The sequence below is a fragment of the Canis lupus genome, chromosome 2 (genome assembly GCF_003254725.2).
Source record: "Canis lupus dingo isolate Sandy chromosome 2, ASM325472v2, whole genome shotgun sequence".
Taxonomy (NCBI): Eukaryota; Metazoa; Chordata; class Mammalia; order Carnivora; family Canidae; genus Canis; species Canis lupus.
Window position 1 is genome coordinate 57018540 of NC_064244.1, and position 21693 is coordinate 57040232.

Below are 21693 nucleotides of genomic sequence, written 5' to 3' on the forward strand. Positions count from 1 at the left end.
GGCGTCGAAGTCTCCTCAGGCGATTTCCTGAGGAGCTGCAGCCTCCTCTGCCCAGTCTCTTCCCTGGCCCGGGCTCTGAGGAAGAGCTCGGTGGGAGGTCCCGCATCCTCTCCTTTATCGTTCCTGGGCCCCTACCCCGCCCTCCACCTGCCTGGGGACCTCTGGGCTTCTGAGTGACCCTCAGGCTTCAGGCTTCAGACCTGGTGGGGCCCTGTGGCTAACAAGATGGCGTCTAAACCCGGCCGCCATGCTGCCCGCCCAGGGCCCTGTGGTGGGTGGGGGGCCCTCACGGGCCATTTCCTAGCTGGGCCTGAGAGGCCTTCGGGGCTTCTGAGGGCCAGCATTTCCTCCTCTCCTCAGCCAGTTTTCAACACAAAGAGAGGAAAGGGTGTGATCAAGGGGGGCTGGGGAGGAGGAGCGCAGGAGGGTGGGGTGTGGCACAGGTTGAAGGCCCTCGCCCCAGCGGTTGGGGAGGCCTGGTCTGCTCTGCGGTGGCGGTGGCACCCCACAACAGCTGACCATTGCATTTCTGGGGGTGCAGGCCAGTGCCCAGTAGCTCGGCCCAGAGGAGGATGTGGGGTCCGTGCCAGCCAGGCCCACATTCCAGGGGCAGAAAAGCTTCAGTCTCCTGCTCTCCTGGGCCTCATCTGCAGGCTGCCCAGGGTGAGATTTTCTGCTTCTCCAAAGATGGCAGGACAGATGGTGGCCACCATCTCATCCTCTGAGCAGAGCGTGTGCTGAAGGGGCACTTTCCAGATCCGAAGCGGTAGCATGTCCCATCTCTTGCCTCCAAGCTGGTCTTCGGGCGCCCAGAACCCAGTGTGGATGGGTGGGAGAACGAGGTGGCCTGGCCTGGCGTTCCCACCCCTCCTGGTCACGCACTGTGCGTGGGAAGCAGGGACGCCCTCCCTCACCACGAAGGAATGTCAGGTCAATTCTGCACTCTGCCTGCCCCACTCCGGCAGGGCCAAGCCCGTCCCCGCCTCACTTTCCCCTGGTCTCCGGAGGGCAGCACCCCTCACTCTTCCTCCCAGGCCCCCTGGGAAGATCGCCTCCTCGAGAACTGGGACCAAGGTCTCTTCAGCATGGAGGCCCGGCCCCTGGTCCCAGCCTGGACCCCCTCCTGTCACCCGCAGCCCCTCCAGCCGTGAGCACCAGCCTCGAGCCTCTTACAAAGGAGGCCACGCTTGCCGGCTGTACAATTTAATCAGTGCAGAGTATTTACAGAAAGAAATGCCTGGGGGTGGACGCTGCCCCCCACCCCCCATCCCTTGGCTGGCCCTCCGGTTCCGAGGACGGAGAGGGGAGCAAGCTGCCAGACCTGTGTTCCGGGCCAGCCCGTGAGACGCCTCTCCCTCTAGGGGCCCTCGGGGGTCCGGGTGGCAGGCCCGCTTGCTCAGGGCTACGGGGAAGCACAGGGGACAGAGCCGGCTGTACAGTACCATTTCCACAGCAGCCTTGCCTCCTGCTTTGGGAAGGAAAAGAAGGAGGAAGTGTCCCTGCCTTTAGGGCTGAGCCAGGGAGAAGGGGAGTCTCCAGGCCACAGTGAGCTCCTTGGGGATCTACAGCCATGTCCCACAAGTCTGCATGAGGGGATGAGCTCCTGGCCTCTCTCTGCCAGTGTCCCTCCTCCCAGCGCCCTGAGGGACAGGGAGCTAGACGGAGGAGCCGTCAAGTCTGGTACATGGGGGGCTGTGGGTGCCCATCAGCCCCCTGTCTCCTCAGGGCAGCTGGGACCTGGCAGTGGGTGCCTGAGGCTGATGGGGTTCTGAGACCCCTGAGGACTGTGGTATGGGTGAGGGAGAGAGGGAGGAGGCCCAGGGCAGGAACCCAGGTGGATCATAGGTCAGAGAGGAGCGGACAGGGGCTGGGAGCTGGCTGGAGGGAGGCCCCTGGGTGGAGGGGTCTTGGCAAACCCCCTTTGGTCCTTAGTAAGGCAGGCCCAGGGCTGCTTCTGAAGAAAGGGGAGGAGGTGGAGGCTCAAGTGGTAATGTGGGAACTGGGGACTGTGGGGCCCTTGGCAGGCCAGGGCCAGAGCCAGGGCCAGGGGAGGAGTCTTAGGCAAGAGAAGCCTGGGTCACGGGTTGAGAGGGGTGGGTGGGGAAGGAATCAAAACTCCAAGTGACTCATGGCCAGTAGGCCCCTTGACCCTTCTGACCTCTGTGGCCTGAGGCTGCCCCAGGTGAATGCTCTTCCTAAGGCAGAGATTCAGGTGGGGGCCCCACCAGTCTCCAAAGCCAGCTCAGGCTGAGCGGGGCCCAGGGCTGGAAGGAGCCACAGGAACCCTTTGGCCACCTTCCAGCGGGGCCTTTGGACCCCCTGCTCCTCTGGCTGTGGCTAAGGCGGGGCTAACTCCCTGTCCAGAGCAGAACTACATCTAGAAAGCTCTGATCCCTGTCCTAAGGGACCACTGCTTCTGGTCAGGAAAGCAGAAATGAAATACTCAATTAGTGTGAAAAAAAAAGAAAGAAAGAAAGAAAGAAAGAAAAACAAAACCCGGGCATAAATAATCAATGGGGCAGGGTTGGCAGGGATGTCAGCGGGCCTGGAGGGGCCCCCACCCAGGGGCTGAGGGAGCCACAGGAGGCTCTGGCTGGGTGCCCCCAGGCGCCGTCTGCCGTCTGAGAAGCACAGGTGTCTGAGAAGCACAGGCCCCGCCAGCCCCAGCCCTTAGCACCGTGAGGCGCAGGAGCAGGAGGGCAGGAGGGGGGTGGTGTCAGACCCACTCCTGCAGAGAGCGCTTGCAGTAGAGGAGCATGCGGGGCGCACCCTTGCGCTGCATCTGCACCAGGGCATAGGTGAGACCCAGGATGCACAGGAGCAGTAGCAGAGGCGGCACCAGCACCATCACCATGTTCACTGTCCGCGTGACCTCCTCCAGCTGCACCACCACACGGCTGCCCCCATCCTCGTCGGTGTCCTCCCCGGAGTCCTGGTCTCGGCCCCCCGTGCCAGGCTCATGGCCCTCCTCGCCCTCCTCGCCGTCCCCGCCTGCCCCGGGCTCCGCACCCCCATCGGGGTTGAAGGGCGGACGGGCCACGTCGGGCCATCGGGGGCCTGGCTCCACCTGCTCTTGGCAGCCCATGAAGTCCCGCAGGATGGATTTGGGGTAGCCTGGCTCCATCCGCAGGCGCTCATTGTCAAATTTCCAGTACTTGGTGCCTTTGTAGAAGTACGTGTAGGCTGCAGGGGTGGCAGGGGGCAGGCAGGGAGGAGAGGTGTCAGGTCAGGCCCCACTCACCAGCCAGAGACCCTCAAGACGACCAGGGCATGTTGAAGGTGCCCCGGCTTTAAAATACCCACCTTCCCAGTCACTTGCCTGAGCCTTTTCAAACCTGCCTCCCCCCGCCCCCCCGCTGTCCAACATACAGGAGCCAGACCTGGCTCAGAAAGGGGCAGGGTTTGGGTCAAGGGCCTGACTATGCTTCTAGTGCTTCCTGGCTGGGTTGACACTGACTGGGGCGGGACACACAAGGGTCCTGGGCCCTGCTACCTTGTCCCAGGACTGGCTCCACCCCACACCAGAGAGGCTAGTGTCTTGTTCAAGGCCATGCAGCCAGCCTGTGGAGGACCTGGAGCAGAGCCCCACACTGCCTTGGACAGCTCTGGGGCCTTGGGCACTCTGCCCACGGCCCATCAGCCCCAGGAAGGGCCAAGTCTGAACTAATGGGTGAGTCTAGACTCGGCTGAACGCAATGAGATCAGCGTGGCTGGGGAGTGATGCCATCGTACAAGACACCATGTGATGTGCCTAGGCACTGGCAAAGCCAGCAGGGTCTCCCCTGAGCCCGAGACCCCAGAACCTGAGAACAGAGACTAATGGTTTCTCTTACGTTTGCCAGAGACCTCACCAGAGAAATAAAAGCCACGGCTCCCTTTTGTCAGTTATGGTGACAGAGGTCAAGCTTCCTTTTGAGGCGGGTAAAAGGGGACTCTGGGAAGACCCTTGCCCTCCAGTGCTCTGAGCCGAGCTCACCCTGCTCAGGCTTCAGGGTCCCTGGGGGCTTCCCAGGGTGGGCTGGACTCTGTAGGGAGCAGGGCAGTTCCAGGGCCAGCTCTGGACACAGGCAGACATGGGTTGGACACTTGCTGGGGGACTTGGGGCCCTTTACTCAAACTCTCTGATTTATTTGTCTGTAAAAAGGGGATGGAGACAGTGCAGCAAGGACCAGGAGAGTCATGCTCTGGCAGCCTCCAGCCCAGGGCTCTAACACAGCTGTGTCCCCCTTCCTGCCATCGCGATGCTGGGTAAATCCTGGGTGTGGAGGAGGAGGGATGTGGGTGCTGGGCAGCGCGCAGGGGGTTGGCCTTGGTACCTGCATCGTTGCTCAGGAAGGCCCCTTTGGGGGAGGTAGGGATTCCTTGCCAGACACTGATGGGTTTGGGGTAGCCAGGGTCTCCACGCTGTGTCTCCTCATTGAAGCGCCAGTACCTGTGACCAAAAGCACTGGGATGTGGGTCCTCTCTGGGTAAGGGGCACTCGACTGGGGCCTTCTCCCTTTGGGGAAGGGGGTGCTCACCTGTCCTCTTGGAAGAAGAAGGTATGACCTGTGGGTTCCCACCAGATGGCTGTGTCGATGCGGTCATAGGGAATGCCCAGGCCATAGCTGGTCAGTGGCTGTGGGTAGCCGGGCTCCAGGTTTGCTTCTCGGAAGAGCCAGTAGCGGTCACCTGCAGGAGTGGGAGGTGGGTGAGGACACGAGGAATACTATCCTGGATCTACAGATCCATCCACATCCACGGCTGCAATCACCACACACACACACACACACACCACACACACACACCACACACACACTCATACTTACACCCTTACACGCAGGACAGGCACTGACCCCCCACACACACACCCAAGACAATACACAATGCAACTCACTTGCATGTCACACACACTCGCCACTCAGGGACACCCACAACATACTCATTTACACGTGTACAAGTCACTCACTCACAGCTGTACACACACCACACATTCCCGCTATAAATGGCCTGTATTCCCATGTGAACATCCGCCCCGCACCACACACAGTCCTTGTGCACAAACAGGAAAGGGGGCACCCTGCCTGGCCTCGGGGCCCAGGGGCTTTGCTTTGAGGGGGGGCTCAGGCCACAGGTCTGGGGACATGGCAGGTCTGCCAGGGCATCCTGCCCTTGAGACCCTCCCCAGGGAGGTGGGCCCCAAAGGGAGGGCTGGTAGGAAGGAGCCCCTCTGTCCCTGCAGGCAGACCCCAGAAGGCTTGCCCGAGTGGGCTCAGGGGATCTGTTTGTATGAGGGGGCGCTGCCAGAGGCACGGAGGAAAAGGATGCAGAGCCCCATGCTGCAGAAGACAGACACTCGCCTCCCCACCAGGGGGGTCTCCCCATCTCCCGGTTGCCGTCTACCTCCCCCGCCCCTGCCCTGACTCATCTGCCCCCATGGGGGACAACAGGATGACACATGCAATGTAACCCTTTCCTCTTCCCTCAGGCCCGCTGGGTCAGAGGCCAGGCCAGAGGCCAGGGCAGGAAGGCTGCCCCGCCCTCCCACCTACCCCAGCTAACCTTTAAAAAAGACAAAACGTCCGTCTTGGCGCTCGTAGGCAGCACTGATGTCACTGGGCAGGCCACGCCAGAAGTGCCCGATGGGCATGGGATAGTTGTCCAGGACGCGGTTGTGCCGAACCCGCCAGAACCAGCGGCCCTGGGGAGGGCGTGTATGTCAGTGGGCAGACCAGGCCTCCTCCTCAGCCCACCCCTGCCCAGATCAGGGAGATCGGAGGGTCGCTTGGAAAGCCAGGGGGGCACCAGCGAGCCAGCCCTGGGCGGGATACAGGCCTGCACTTGCTAGTCACCCCGGCCCGAGCCCCGAGCTCTCCAGGCTGGTTTCTTCTTGGCCTAGGGTCTGATGGCACCCCAGAGGCTGCTCAGCGAGGCAGCGGGGGATGCTGGGGCAGGCAGAGGGGGATGTGGGGGTGCTCTCCTGCTCTGAGGCTGGGCCAAGGGACTTGGGGAGGCAGGGACAGGGGCCAGACCTTGAACACGAACATCTCCCCGCGCAGCATGGCTACTGTGTCAAAGTCCCCGTCGCAGATGTTGGGGCCATACTGATCAGGCCGTTCCGTGGCTCGGGGCTGGGCTGGGGGGCCTGGCTTCGGGGGTCGCTCTGGCTTCCCACCTGGGGGTGGTGGCTGGGGGGGTCTGGGGGGCCGATGGTCTGGCCGGCCTGGCCGCCGGGGAGTTACGGTGGGGAGAGGCCGGGTGGGCTGTGGCTGGCCATCCGGGGTGCCTGCAGAGGGGGGTAGGGAGAGTGGGAAGTCAGCCCAGAACCAGGGGACCCTGGGGCCCCCAGTCCAGGAAGACACGTACCAAGTTGCTATCCATCCACAGTAGACCCCTGCCCAACACCAGCCATCACCCTCAGGACCTCCATCCTCCATACAGCTCCCACCTTGACTTCCCCACTCTAGACATGGGTCACTGTGCCCCTGACGCTGCCCCTGTCTCCACTTCTCCTTGGGGACATTCCCCTCAGGGCACAAGCCTGCTTCAGGGGACCAGGAAGTCGTGGACACGTGCAGAGGAAAGAACGCGGCTCTGTGACCTCTGCTGAGGGCCCACCTCATTGCCCAGTTGCGGGGATACAGTAGGGGAGTGTCCATCATGTACGCAGCAGGGCAGGTACCGTGCGCAGCAGTGCCAGCCCTAACAAGGGGCCCGGTGTGGCACCGAGCGCAGGCCCTGACCCACAGAACTAGAGACCTCACCACTGGAGGCCCTCTTGGGTGGGGCGTGGGTGGAGGGGGTGCCACCTGCCTCTGTGAAGTGATAAGGCAACAACACTCACTGGAGAGCCTGGGACAGCCTTGGGTTGGGAGTAGGAGTGAGAAGGATGGGGTCTGGAACCCCAGGGGCATCCCCGTCTAATAAGAATATCACTGACCCTGAGGAGGAAAGGAGGTGTAAGTGAGGGACCTCAGGGACCCCAGCCTGGAGACACCATGAGGGCCCTGGGTGAGGGCCAGGCCCTGGAGTTGGCCCTGGGTGTGATTTCTAGCACCATCAGTTACTCACTGAGTGATGCGGACCCATCATTAATCCTCTCTGGGCCGGTTTCCTCATCTACAGAACAGGGTTAGTGGTGGTGCCTATGCCTGGTCGGGCTGGGAGTCGAGAGCCGGAGTGCAGAGCCCCCTGGCCGTGCCCACGCTGCCCCCTCACCGTAGAGCTGCTGGATGCCCCGGAGGTCGTCCTCGGGCAGCTGGAAGGTGTCGGTGTCCATCCACTGGTAGAATGGCGCCATGATGGCACTGGGGTTGCTAGAGTGCTCCAGCCCTAGAGCGTGGCCCAGCTCGTGCACTGCCACCAGGAAGAGGCTATTCCCTGCAGCGGGGGTAGGCAGCATGGTCAGCTCTGGCCCGGCCTGGGGCCTGTGGGCTGAGGGTATCAGAGAGCTGGCCCTTCTGCCCCTTTAGAAGAGGCTGAGCTGCTCTGACTCCAGGGCCTCATGCTTCCCCTGGGATATGGGTACGATAATTTCTCTTCTCTATAGCCCCTTGGAGATCATGGGTCAACGGACTGGGATGGAGGGGCAGTGCTCAGAGAAATGCACAGGGGATGCTCTCCCCAACCAACCCAGTACCTGCTCAACCAGCTCAGAGGGCAGTGCCTGGATCTGCCTCCCCTGCCCTGCCTTGCCCTGGCCAGGTGCTCTCACCATGCAGGTCCGTGCTGGAGAAGGTCCAGGGCTCATCTGCATCGAAGTGGGTATCCCCGCCCAGACCAGGGCCAGGGAAATAGGCGTGGGCCAGAAAGCCCCCCGTGCCGTCAAACGGTGAGCTGTCGCCGTGGAACCCAGAGGCAAAGAGTACCATGATGTCAGCTTCCTTCTGCCGCCGCAGCCGGATGTCCTCATAGGGCACCTCCTGGAAGACCAGGGGTGTGGCCTGCTCCCACACGCGGAAGGCCCTTCGCACTGCCTCTAGCGAGTGGTACCATCCCAGCTTCTCTGTGTAGTTCTGGATGCTGTGGGTGGGCAGGGAGACAAGGGATTGAACCCAGGGCCTACTGGGTTTCACTGTCCCCTGCTAGCACCCGCTGCAGGGGTGGGGGTGGGGTGAAGACACATGGTCATGAGAAACATATAGAAGATCTGAGCTGGCTCACGGACAGCGCCCATCAGTACAAACTGTCAGTTTACTCCGATGTCAATTTGAAAAACAGAACGTGTCAAACCCGGGAGTTCATTAGGATATCACCAAATAAGGCTGCACTGTCCCCAGTTATCTTAAATAGGAAAATCATTAAGCAAACGAAACTATAGGTACTATGTAGCCGAGAGAAAGAACTAGATGGTTTGCATACAAATGGCCGAGGCTTGGGAAACATGGGCCAAGTGGTTCTGATTATTGGACTGTAGGGTCAGGCTGCCCTGAGTTTAAGACTGGGCTCTGGCATGATCTAGGTGACCTGGGGCAAGCGACTTAGTCTTTTCTGTATTTCAGTTTCTTGATCTGTAAAATGGGAAAAGGAGAGCAGTGCTCTCATCTTGGGGAGCTGTGGGGATAAAACAAATTAGCTCATGTAGGACATGTGCCCCGAGTCTGCACGTGATAAAAGCAGGATGCAGCCTGTTATTACCCACATAAATCAGATTAAGCTTCTGTGTGCTGGACAGATCTCCTCCATTAAAAGCTGGTTGGGCCATGAATTCGCTCTGGGGGCCTGGGTCTAAGTGGCCACAGGAGCTGCTCTTCCTCGGGAGACAGAGCTGTGGGTGGGGCGGTGGCTGGAGTGAAACAGGAAGGGGAGCCCTTGGGACTGCCACAGGGCTCTGGGCTCAGGGGGTTTCTTGCCAAAGGAGGCGGATGCCTGACCCAGGGTTCTTGCAGGGACCTGTTGCCTGCCCATCTGCCAGAGGCCTGGATTCCAGCACCATGCCACCCTTAGGTGCGTGCCTCCCCTTAGGTGCCTGAAGTCCCCCTGCCAGGCAGTGTGGTGACCCCCAGCTGGGAAGCCAGCCCCGGGACTGCTGGTGGGTAGGGAGTGAGGAGGGAAGGAACACTGAGCGGAAGCAGGTCCAAGGGTCCTGACCTTTGCCGGCGGAAGACTGCCTGGGGTGTGCGGCTGAACTTGTGTGCGTGGGAGTGGGCCGGACTGTCTGTGCTGGGCACCCTGGGGTGGGCTTCTGGGAAAGGAAGCCTTCCAGACAAGCCCACTGGGAAGCCTGAGGCCTCAGCCCGGGTGGGGAGAGGAGTGGGCAGTCTCCAAGTGATGCGACGGGAAAGCTGCTGCCCTGGACCGCCACAGTCCCTACCTGAAGGTCAGGTGGTGGTTGTTCCACTTCCTCCCCGTGAGGGCATAGCGTTTCCGCCGCCGTCGCAGGTTGGCTTTCACGCGCACCCCGAACTGATCCGGCACCCCGCAGCGGGGTCGCTTCATCCACCTGGGTCATGGGCACAGAGGGGTAAGTCCAGAGCCTCTCCTTCCTATGTCTGCCTGCTTTGGCTCTGCCTCTTCCAGGCAGCCCACCTTCTTCCACCCCTTTGCCTGTGGCCTCCAGCCACCCTTTCTATGGGTATGGTGGAGGTGGGAGGCTTTCCGTGCTTCGGTATCCTCAACAGAAACACGGGCCCATTGACCTCAGACTGGAAGACTGAGTGCCCAGTAGGGCTCCACCAAGCTAAGCTCCCTTTCACCAGTATCACCCGGGAATGGGAGAGTTACTCCTTGATATGTTATGCTCAGTGCACACTCAACGACGTGTCCCATCACCTCTGTCAGATTCAGCACAGAGCCCGGGCCAAGCAAGGATGAGGATGTCCCAGCTAGGGCATGCATGCTGCTCCTCCCCATTCCCCTGTCTGTGGCAGACATCACCAGCCCGCCCCACGCTCCTTGCTGCTTGACCAGAGTCACCTCCTGGGGCTCAACATGAAGCTTCAGGCAGCCACTCCCAGCGTGGAATCAGAACTAGCATGGAAGACCTAACCCTTCGCCATTTCTTATCTAGGCCCCTCTAATCTGGAAACTCCACCTGCCAAACCCTTGTCAGAGCAGGTCAGAAGGAGGGCAGGTGCCATTGGGGTCGGGGGAGGGCTCGGTGGAGGGACTCACGCCTTGGTTTCTTCGTCAAGCACGCCCGTGACAGGAATCCCATAGAAGCGCTGCATCTCTGCGAGGGCTGAGGCCAGGATCTGGGCGGAGCGCATGGTGGACATGTGGCGGCTGGGCTGGGGCAGGTAGCCGTACAGCCTCAGCCAGTTCTGCAAAGGAGAAGCCACCACTCGGTCACCATGTCTAGCACTGCTACTTCTAAACACACAGCCTGCACCGACCACTGCCCACCACCGCCACCACCGCCCGGTTGGGGCCGCTGCCACCTCCTACTGCAGTGACCATGTGAGCCTCTGTACTGTTCTCTTTGCTGCCACCTCCTACGGCCTGTTCTCACACAAGAGCAAGAATAAAAGGCCTTTACAAGTCAGGTCTGCTGAGTCTTCTGCTTAGAATCCTCCAAAGACTTCCCAGCTCAGCGGAAAAGCCAGGCCCTCAGTACCTGGCCGGGCCTTCGCTCTCAGACCTCACTGCTCCTGCCTGACCCTAGCTGGTCACATCTCTGCCTCAGGACCTTTGCACTTGCTGCTCCTGCTGCCCAGACACCTGTATGGTTCCCACTCCCATTTTCTTCAGGCTCTGCTTTCACCTCCCCTTAGTGGAGGGGCATTCTCTGACAACACAATGTTAAAAGAAGACCCCCATCTGTGTACCCTGCATCCCCTCTTCTCCTTCCCTGTACTTGTCACCATCTAACACATTACATGTTTCACTTAGGTATTTATTATTTGTCTTCCCCCATTAGGATGGGAACTGTCCATGAGGACAGTCCACAGTAGCTGTCCTTGTCATTGTACTGGCTGCTCCAGGGAGGGCCCCCTACCACTCCTGGCAGACTGCTGGGGACCCTGAGGGGCTCAGAACCTCTTGAGGCCTCACCAAGTAGGAAAGCCGACCCCCGGCAGTGCTCTCTGACAGATCCGACCCTCCCGAAAGAAGAGTAGATGGATTTGGGCAGCGCACCCAGGCCCAAGAGGATGGGCCAGGAGGCCTAAAGTCCAGTCCCTGCTTGCCACAGATGCTTTGTTCTCACCAGGTCTGAGTTTACTCAAGGAAATCAATGGGGTTGTGGAGGTCATGAGATCTGAGGAAGACAGCCCTGGGAAAAGCAGCAGGCACACAATGGGGGTGCCGGTCCCCTTCCAGAGCTTGCTGGGCAAGTCTTCTCCATCTATTCATCTGTCCATTTATCCACCCACCCCTACTCCTGCCGAGAGTTTCTGTGGCACCCTGTGCCGGACACCATGCCAGCTGGAGGCTATGGAGGACCACGGGGGAGCTGTGCTGACCTCCAGGTGCTTACGGGCTCCCTGGGAAGACCAGGTGTTCCCACAGAGGGAGGGATTCACGCCTGCAAGTCTGTGAGCAGACATGACTGTCACAGCCGCAGCTGGAGGATGGGATCCCTGATGAGCCAAACCGAATCGCAGTAAGAATTCATCCTGGTCATGAGCGCATGGTGACTGCCATGGGACGGCCCATAGCAGTCCCTGGACACATGGAAGTGTCCTTTGTACCTCTCCTGGCCCACTCTGGGTCTCTGGGGGGCCCCAGAATGAGGGCACCTGAGGCCTGCTCTCTTGGAGGCTCTGGAAGGTTAAGGCTGCACATCAAAGTCCCATAAGGCAGGATGATGGCCAGATATGGTGGCTGCTGTGGACCAACAGCCCTATGTCAGCTGGCCACGCCCATGTCTCCTGCCACCAGCAGCACAGCCAACTCAAATACTTGCTCCCTCCCTGCCACCTGCCAGCCTACCCCCCCCCGCCCCGCCCCGGCATGGCTGGGCTCAGCGGTGCCCACTGCCTCTGCTGGAGGCAATGGCTGTGGATCCAAAGAGGGGGGCACAAATGCCCAGCCGCAGCTGCCAGGCCTCCCAGGCCCTGAGAAACAGCCACAGAACAAGGAGGCAGAGACACAGAGCTGGGGACCAACTCTGGCCCAGGCACTTCAGGTGTGGCTGGATGCCGCCTGTGCGTTAGGCTGTTGGCAGACTACATTTTTTTTTTTATTTCCAGAAGACAAGACAGCCAAGTTTATATTTATTCAAAGGGACAGTGTTAAAAAAAAAAAATCAAACATCCTCTAATCAAGTGCTGCATTTAACGAAATCCATGTCAGACATAAAATGAGACAGAAGACAACCACAGAGATGTGGCCACTTAGGGGGGAATCTGTGCCTTGGAGCACCTCCCCTCCCCTGGGACACTGGGCACCCCCAGAAAGCAAGGGACGAGTGACGGCAGGTGAAGCAGCGGGGGAGCTGTGAGGGGTCCGCAGGCCAGCTGGCCCGGCTCCGACCTCCAGGAGGCACTGGGGATGAGGCACCTGCAGACGTCAGAGCCCACCGACACGGGGCGGCTGGACCAGGACCTGCCTCCTCACGCGGGCTTCCTGGAGGAGGAGTGGGGGGGCCATACCGCGGCTTGGCCATGTGCTGGGCAGGGAAAGGTGCTCAATCAATGTATTATTAATGACAGAGGCCTGTCTGGCTGTCCCTGGAACGGCAGCCTTTTGCCTCTCCGGAGAGTGGAAGGGTCCAGGCTCCAGCCTCAGGCCAGGGCAGGGCAGAGGGGGAGGCAGGAGTGCTCTGCCCCCCACCTCCCCGACCCTCCCACCCAGGGGTCCTACCCTCCCACACTGGCAGGGCCACAGGCCCCCTCCCTGTCCTCCCCCAGCGCGGGCAAGCTCTCCTGAAGCTCCGTGCGCACGGAAGGGCGGGGCGGGAGTCCACCGGAGCCCGCGGGTCCCCGAAGCGGCTTGGAGACACAGAACCATGATGCCAGGCCAGCTGACAGTGGGGGGAGCCTGCGGACGACGAGGGCGCCTCTACAGCACCTATTTGCATAAGGTAAAAATATCTCAGGGAGTGCAATCACAGGCCACCAAGGGGCTGATTAGCAGCGTCTGCAGTGACAGGGGGAGGGCAGGGGCAGGCTCCGCGGCGGGCAGGCAGGCTCGGCGGCCCTGGGGAGGGAGGGGAGCTGGGGCCGTCCCGGTGAAGAGCTCCAGACCCCGCAGAGCCAAGGGGCAGCTCAGGGGCAGCTCAGGGCCGACGGGAAGGTGCCTGAGGACCCTCCTCCATGCAGACAAGCACCCCTGGGGGCTCAGGGAAGCCAAGAGCTTCCGTGTCAGCATTGGCCAGGCCTTGACCGGTCAGTCTCCTGGGGACCAGTGGCCCCGGGCACCGCCAGTGCGAGAAGGCGGCCAGAAGCAAGGGCATGTGAGGGAGGGGGGCAGACACGTGGCCGGGGCGCAGGGCGGCGGAGCCCCAGACGCCAGGGTGAAGCTGCTGCTGGAGCCCGCCTGACTCTGGCAAGCCTGTGCTCAGGGCTGACTGCCAAGCGCCGATGGTCTACACCCGCCTTGGGGCTGTGTGGGCTTTCACGTTCCCCGTGTCTAGGGGGTCTCTCTCCGCCCTGCTGCCGGGCTGTGTGACCAGCCCAGGAGGGGAGAGCATGGCATTCGGCTGCACACGTGTGTGACAGCGGCTGCTCGCACCCCTCGGGTCCCAGCTTGCAGGCATGCTCTGCCGTTATGGGCCAAAAGGGGGTAGTGATTCCAAGGTCATGACCGACCTTGCTGGCTCAAAGTCGGGGAGGGGCTGTGTTCAAGGCCCTGCTGTTCCCACTGGTGACTGTAAAGTCTGTCCGTTACAGAAGTAGCCCCCTTTTCTTTCTTGTTACCTAGAGTCTCATAAGTGGGGTAAGCCAAGCAGGTGGGGAAACTGAGGGGAGGACAGGTCAGGGGGACCTCCTCTACGAGGGCCAATGTCCAGTTGATGGCAGAGAAGGATCTAAAAAGAGAATTCTAGGGACCATGCAGAGAGACCCCACTACCCAAGTTCTTCCAGCCATTTCTTTCCCTAGCTCCAGACCTCACCCTCTTAAGTATGTATAGACGCTTCAGGTGAGTGGTAACCCCAGGTAAGGAAATGTGGGACCATCAGGAGTCTGAGGGGAGATTCCTGGCCCCCTGGCCCCTCGGTGAGGCCATAAAGGCTGCGAACCTACTGTGGGCCAGGCAGTTTACTCTTGCCATCCCACTCAATGCTCACAAGTAACCCCATCCCCATTATACAAAGAGTGAGGTTCAGAGAGGGTGAGTGGCCCACCCAGGGTCACACAACTGTCTGGCTAGAATTGGAGCCCATAAGCGGTGCTATTGGCCCAGGCTACTGTGAAGTAGCACCGGCTCCTCTTGGCTGGATGAGCAACACCCAGCACAGCACTGGGGGAGGGCATCTAATCATCCCCACACCCCACCTCCCTGGCTGGGTCTGGGCGCTGGGCCATGTCAGCAGGGCTGCCCCCTAGAATTGCTGAGACAATGCCAAGCCAGGCCCATAGGGAGGGTATGTCTGAGAAGGAGCCTCGGATCAATATTGTGCATTAAGCGGCTGTGGGGGGCCGGGGGCGGGGGAGCGCCCCTGCTGCCACCACAGCCAGCTCCTCCAGACTGATTGCTGGGGCCCCTCCCACCCGGCTTTATCGGACCCTGTGCGATAAGGACGCTCTCTGCAGGGCTCTGCCCTGCTTCTGTCACCCACAGCTCTCTCTGCAGTCCAAGCAGACCCTGGCAGGGTTGCCAGTCAGGCATAAAAGGCATCTTGTCAGAGCTCCCAGTGACGGACCTGGACCTTCCATGGTGTGAGGTCCTCATGGTGTTCACCTCCCTTACTCTGTATCCTGGTCTGTGGGCTCTTGGGAACAGGCCAAGGTCTTGCCTGGCTCTGGATTTGGCCAGCACAGAGCCAGCGCTGAGATTTGTAGTCCTGGGAAGCCACAAACCCTGCAGATGCAAAGCATGCACCCTGGGGCCATTGGGGGTACCCTCTCCGGGGGATCAGAGCCAGGAGCCCATTCAGCAGCTAGATGACCCCACCCAGCCCTAGACTCATCCAGCCTTAGTCTAGAGAGGACCTCAGGGCCATCAAATCTAGCTACCTCACTGAAGATTCTACGGACCATGGCTGGGCCCAGGACTCTTCCAGCCTGTACCCATGCAAAGATGGGGTACCCACTGCCACCAAGGGAGCCCATTCTGTCTTTGGGCATCCATGACTGTTGGGAAGCTCCTCCTCAGGTGGAGCAGAAATCTGCCTCCCAGTGACACGTGCCCCTTGGTCTTGACTGTTTGTCCACCTAACAGGCCTTTGAGTGATACAGGCACGCTAATTAAGCTTCTCTGAGCCCCCTGTTCCTTCCTTGCAAAACAGAGTCAATATTAATCACTCCCTACCTGCCACAATGGGATGATAGCACAGATGACACAGACCCAAGGCCAGTGAAGAGAGGGGGCACCACGCCAAGCCCCTGTCCTTGGTGGATGCTTTTGCCTTTTGAGACAGCACGGTCCATATTTTAGCAGTTCCAGAAGAACACACTTGCTCATTTGGGGCTCAAGCTGTTCTCCCGCCCCACTACATGAAGGCTGCAGCTGGGGAAGTTGCTCTGGGGGGTAGAAGGGGTGGGGAGGTCCAGCCAGGGAAGCAGGAAGGAGGTAGTTGCCAGAGTTTCCTGGGTTTCTTCCCCACCCCCCTCACCCGCCCTCTTCCAGCCTGGGCCTGTAATCCTTAACCTGGAGGGAAAAACAGACCGGTCCTTAGGCCAGGTCCTTGGGCCAGAGGGCGGGGTGAATGTGCCCGTTTGCTAGTAGTTTCGGGGCAGGATGGGAGCCAGGCCTTGGGGCCTCACCTGGAAACTCTCCTGTAGTAGATACTAGTATCTATCAAGTGTAGATAGTGTGCTCAGGGTACAAAGCCTGGGTGGCTGGATAGGCTGTGGGGGAGGGCTAGGTGCCATTCTGGCCTCACCTCCACAACCTCCTTCCCATCTGGCTTCAGCTCAGCGGGGCACCACACAGGATGACACCTTGCAGCCTGTAGCCCAGCACTCGTGCTCCAGGCCAGACCAGCTGGGTTCATTCCAGCTCTGCTACCCCTCCGGCTGTGGAGTTTGGGGCAACTTCTCTTACCCCTCCCCTAGTCTCAGTTTCCTCTCCTGTACAGCAGGGTAACGACAGCCCCTACACTTGCAGAGTTAACACCGGGACTGAATGGGAAAATGCATACAAAACACCCACGGGGGATCCCTGGGTGGCGCAGCGGTTTAGCGCCTGCCTTTGGCCCAGGGCATGATCCTGGAGACCCAGGATCGAATCCCACGTCAGGCTCCCAGTGCATGGAGCCTGCTTCTTCCTCTGCCTGTGTCTCTGCCTGTCTCTCTCACTGTGTGCCTATCATAAATAAATTAAAAAAAAAAAAAAAACACCCACGGGCCGTGCCTAGGACATAACTACGGATGTTGAAGATGCTCAACAATGACACCTGATCCTCATTGGGCCCCACGTGAGGACCACTGGGCACACTGTTCAGCATTTTACACATAAATGTACTGGATCTCCCCAGTAACTCCAACTGGTAGATGCTATTACAATTCTCATTCTGTAGACAGGGAAACTGCGGCACACAGAGGTTTCATGACTTGCCCAACAGCAAATGCTATTTGCTACTCATTGTCACTGTGTTTGGCCACCATTTTGCAAGTGCTTATGTACCCAGGGCCATGCTCCTAAATGCTCCACATGAAGCTGGGCTCTCACCCCGCCAGGGTGGCAGTCGCTCCCGGAAAGACAAGGTAGTTCTCAGGGCTAATGGCCAGCCCTGGAAAGCTGATCCACACCCTGGCCTCCAGGCTCTGGCAGCTTGACCATCAGATGGCAGTGGGACGGGAAACATCTCTAAAGGCTGGATAGCAACAGGCACCTTGGTCCTCATCTGTCTGTCCAGACATCAGAGAATGAGTTGGGTCTTCTTGCTCATTTCCTGCTGTTCCCACAAGGGCAATGGGACGTGGTAAGAGGCATCCTTCTCTGTCTCTCTGATCCAAGCCCAGCATGCATATCTATGCCGTTCTTGTCTGGGCATGCAAAATCTGTGCTACCTCCCCCAAAGGGTCCGGTCCACAGCCTTTGGTCTCCAGGCTTCTCCAGAACTGGGAAGCACCCTCATGTGAGCCCTGATTTGGGGGGAGCTCATTCAGCTAGAAGGCACCTATGGTGTGCTGCAGGCTTACAGCGTTCCACCTGCAGGGCCCCAGGTCCTCACATTCATCGGTCCGGTCCTTCTAGGACCCTGTGTGGTAGAGGGGGTCCCAGCAGACAGTCCCTGACCCCTCTCTGCTTCTGCCGACTCAGGGACTGCACCTCCAGGTCCGAAAGCAAGCTGGCCATGGGGCTTGGCCCCTACCTGAGTGGCCAGTGGTGTGGGCCATGTAAACCTTGGGATCATACGGAAGATACCAGATGTCTCAGTCTGTTTAGACCACAATAACAAAAATACCATAAGCTGGGTGACTTATAACATTCATTGCTCACAGTTCTAGAGGCCAGCAGCCCAAGATGAGGGCAGTGGCAGGGTTATGTCCCAGGGAGGTCTTTCTTCTGGGTTGTGGACTGCCAACTGCCGACTGCTTGCTGTGCCCTCACATGGTAGATGGGGCAAGGGAGCTTTCTCAGAGTTTCCTTCAAGAGGGCTCCATCCTCATGACCTAGTCACCTCTTAAAGGCCTCCCTCCTAATACCATCACCTCAGGAGGCAGATTTCAACATATGATTTTGAAGGAGGACACACACATTCAGTGTAGAGCACCAACTACAACCCGAGGTGGGAGCAGTGGTGACCCCCAGCTGGCCTCAGGCAGAAATCAAAATCCCAGCTGGGCAGCTGGGTGATGACGGCAGGGAGCATCTGGTCAAGGAACAGAAGGGGCCCTTCCATGGCCATTCTGAGTTGGCCTCAGAAAACATGGGCAGTGAGTGCTGGGAGTTTGCACAAAGTCTCCCATAGGGGATCCAGGAGTGTTCTGCTCCTTGGGGTGGGACAAAGGAAGGTAGCTGTGTTCAGGGGTCAGAATGGGCAGGTCGAGTGTTGAGACAAGCACCCGCCGGGCTATTCTTCACATGGAGGTGGCTGGCTGACTGGACGGCGGGGCAGCCCAGACGCGGGGACCTGGCAGGAGATGGACTGTGATGAGCATGGCCCAATCGGATGCCAGGTCCCTGGCTGAGCTCATCAGCCCAGTTCTCTCTGGGTTTTGAAACAGAGTATGGCGAGGAGTGGTTTGTTTAGTTGGAGAAGACATTGAAAAGCCAAGATGGGAGGGAAGAGAGAAGACTAAGCTTCTTCTGAAGGTTCCCAATGACAAGGCCCTCACATTAACCCCTTTTCCCTGAGGGTGGGCACAGGGTACCTCTGCACTCTCTGCTCCGCATTTAAGAAACGATCCTAGGGATCCCTGGGTGGCGCAGTGGTTTAGCGCCTGCCTTTGGCCCAGGGCGCGATCCTGGAGACCCGGGATCGAATCCCACATCAGGCTCCCGGTGCATGGAGCCTGCTTCTCCCTCTGCCTGTGTCTCTGCCTCTCTCTCTCTCTCTCTCTGTGACTATCATAAATAAATAAAAATTAAAAAAAAAAAAAAAGAAACGATCCTAAAAGGACCAGCAAGAAATAAAATAAAATAAAATAAAATAAAATAAAATAAAAAATAAAACACCAGGAAGGTAGCGCAAGCAGAGATGGGAACACAAGCTGCCTGGGGGTTCGGCCTAATGGTCAGATCTGAAGGTCAAAATCACAATTTGAGGTGGCTTGCACCCCTCTTTTTACTCATTCTGCTCAGCCACCCCCTAGAGGCAAGGAAGCTGTGCGGAAGTCTACCTCCGCGGACCCGGGTATGAGCACATTTTAATGGCGGTGGCACCAGTGGCACCACACCTGTGAACCCTGCAGCTGAGTCACCTCCGTGGGGCGGGTCTGAGAACCTGAAGTCGTGTCTCACAGGAGGGTGCAGGTCTCACAGGAGGGTGCAGGTCGGGGAGAAGACCAGAGATTCTCTGGTGAAAACTGAGACACCTGAGCAGACGAGGTGTGGCAGCCGGAAACAGCGGGACAGAGACCCGAAGGCAGGGGCTGGACGCTCAGGGCAGGGAGTCCAGGAGCTGCCACTGGCAAGGCAGTCCGGCAGGGCGCGGGTCTGTGCAGGGGAGAGGGACTCCAGCCCAGAATGGCTGGAACCTGGGACTTGACATCACAGGCAGCCAATGGGACAGTGCAGAGCAGCTCAGTGGTGACTCCCTCAAGGACGACTGCCTTCTCCAGGCTGGGTGTGCCAGGTGGCAGGTGGTAGCCGGCTCCTAGCACATGCCAGGCTTCCTGATTCTTTAGTCTGGTGAAACTCCTGTGGTTTCTGTCCTGGGAGAGGGAGAGGGAAGAGAGAGGGGCTGGCCTTGACTCAGTTGCCAGGCTGCTCAGGGGAGGTCCCGGCCATGGCCTGACCTGAAAGTCTGGAGCTACAGAGGTTGTCTCGGGTGAGGGCCAGAGCCCTTCCTCTAAGGGAGGGAGGCTCTGTACACAGGGAATGGGCCAGGCCCAGGAGTCTCAGATGCTGGTCCCCAGATAGCACGGGCCTAGGGACAGTTCTCCCATGGGCCTCCTGGCAAATGGGCTGGTTACTGAAGCCATTTGACTTTTGGGGCCCAGATCTGGATAGACTTGACAGACTTCAAAGAACGGGCTGTACCCCAAAGCCAACTCTAGTTGCTGGGGCAGCCCACTTGTCTCTGGCCCCCTGTCTACCTTGGCTTCCAACATCAAGGCTTCCAACATCCTTCTACCTTCCAGTGTCTCTTCCAGCAGTGAGTTAACCCAAGTTTTCCCCCAGGAGATGGACTGCAGGCCAGTCACAAATCTCTAGCCAGAGCCACCACAGGCTCAGATTTGACAGTGCAGGCCTGGGCTGTGGGTACTCCCTCAGCTAGGAGAGGAGGGGGGCGATGGAGGACCAGAAGCAAAGGAAAGAGAGGAAAGCCCCTCAAACCACAGTTCCTAGCGCCCCAACTCCTGGCCATCCAGGATGCCAATTCACAGGCAGGGCCACCCAATCCAGCTTGGTCTGTAGTTGCTTCCTTTACAGAGATGCCATTCTTAAATAGATTGTAATATTGTAATATGACTTGCAATCCTTTGGTCCTCCACTCCAGAGGGTAGCAGGTGGACTGGATAAGCACTCTCTACCCATTGCCTGGATGGGAGTCCCCACCGGCAGGAGCTCCCTATAAGCCTCTGCCTGACTGCTTGTGTGAAATGGGGGGCGGCTGGACTGGGCATGGGTTGGGCTCCCACTCCACCTCCTGCCAAGGCTCCCCGCAGCTTTCCCTAGCCCGGCCAGGGAGGGAGGGCAGAGCAGGTGGGGAACTGGCTGGGAGGTGTAACTTGAGCCGGGAGGAATTCCCTGCCCTTCCTCCAAGCTTTTATTAAAGCAGGGCGGGGAAGGGCTGGCTTCCATCGGAAAAATCTCCCAGGCTGCCGGGGAGGTGGGGAAGCGCGGGGGTGGGGGGGTGGCTGGGAGGCAGCACCGGCCCGGCGGCCAATAGAAGGCACTCAGGCCCACAGCCCGGGCTGCGGGAGGCTCCAGGCCGGCACAAGGGTCCCGAGGCCCGAGCCCTGCACCCATCCCCTCGCTCCTGCCCAATCCACCCCTCTGCTGGTCCGGGGCAGGGAGTCGGGGCTTAGAAGTCTGGACTGAACGCTCCCCTCTTGCTGGGGCGGAGCTGGTGCCCTCACTGTCGGTGCTCGGGAGGAGGGCGCTGGGCGACCCGAGGGGCCGGCGTGTGGTGCGGGGGATGCCCGGGGGACCCCGCTCCACCAGGAGGCCGTGCCTGGTTACCGCGGGACCCATCCGGAGATCGGGCTCCGTAGGGACGTCAGTGGGCTCCTGATGAAAACACGATGGGAGTCCGCCCTCTCCCACCCAGGCGGCGGCGCAGGGGCGCTAGTGGGAGGAAGCGCCCGCGGACGCGGGGTCTCCCTCGAACCCACCTGGCCCTGGGGCGGCTTCTGCTCAAGAGCCCAAGAAAGTCGCCAAGGCGCCCCCGCGACCCGAGACCGCTGTCTGGGAGGCTCGCGGCCCTGCCCCCCCCCCCCCCCCCCCCCCCCGGCCCGCGGCTCGCTGTCACCCGGGCCAGAGGCTGCCGCCGCGGGCGCGCTGCGCGCTCGGCTCGGTCCGCCCAGGGCAGCCCCCTCCCCATTCGCAGAGAACGTCACGGCGCGCCCCAGGGCTCTCGAGGAATCGGCCGCGCGGGGAGAGGCGCGGAGGGGAGCGAGGGCTGGGGGCAGCAGAAGCGGCTCAGCGCCGCGGAGGGCCCTGGGGGTGCAGCGGGCGCGAGTCCTCCGCCCTCCAGGATCCGGGAGGAGGCGCGCCGCAGAGCGCGGGCTGGGGAGCCGCAGGTCGCCGGGCCCCGGTCTTCCCCGCCCCCCATCTCCGGGACCCCGGCTCGTCTCCGCGCCTCCACCCCCTCCGGGCTGCGGGCGTGGCTCCCCCCGCCCACCCACCCGCCCCGAGGCTCCGGGCCGGGGTCCTTACCTCGGCGTTGACTTCTGCGTCCTCCGCCGCCGCGCCGCGGCCCAGGCAGCCCAGCAGCACCAGGAGCAGCGGCAGCAGCCGCGGCCGCGCCGCCGCCTCCCGGCCGCCGAGGACACTGCCCGCCCGGCCCGGCCGTCCGAGCGCGCTCCGGTCGCTGCCCATGCTCTCGGCGCCCAG

General features: G+C 60.3%; 1 protein-coding gene across 1 annotated transcript; it reads right to left on the bottom strand.

Moving 5' to 3' along the window:
* Positions 1-1187: 1187 nt before the first annotated feature.
* On the bottom strand, positions 1188-21693 carry MMP15 (matrix metallopeptidase 15). Its single transcript, XM_025447410.3, has 10 exons — positions 21517-21693; positions 10093-10241; positions 9293-9421; positions 7694-8001; positions 7198-7359; positions 6012-6265; positions 5542-5680; positions 4521-4671; positions 4317-4432; positions 1188-3183 (listed from the first exon to the last, which is right to left on the bottom strand). Exons 1-10 carry the CDS (start codon positions 21676-21678, stop codon positions 2717-2719), a joined length of 2037 nt encoding a protein of 678 aa, XP_025303195.1. The 5' UTR covers positions 21679-21693; the 3' UTR covers positions 1188-2716.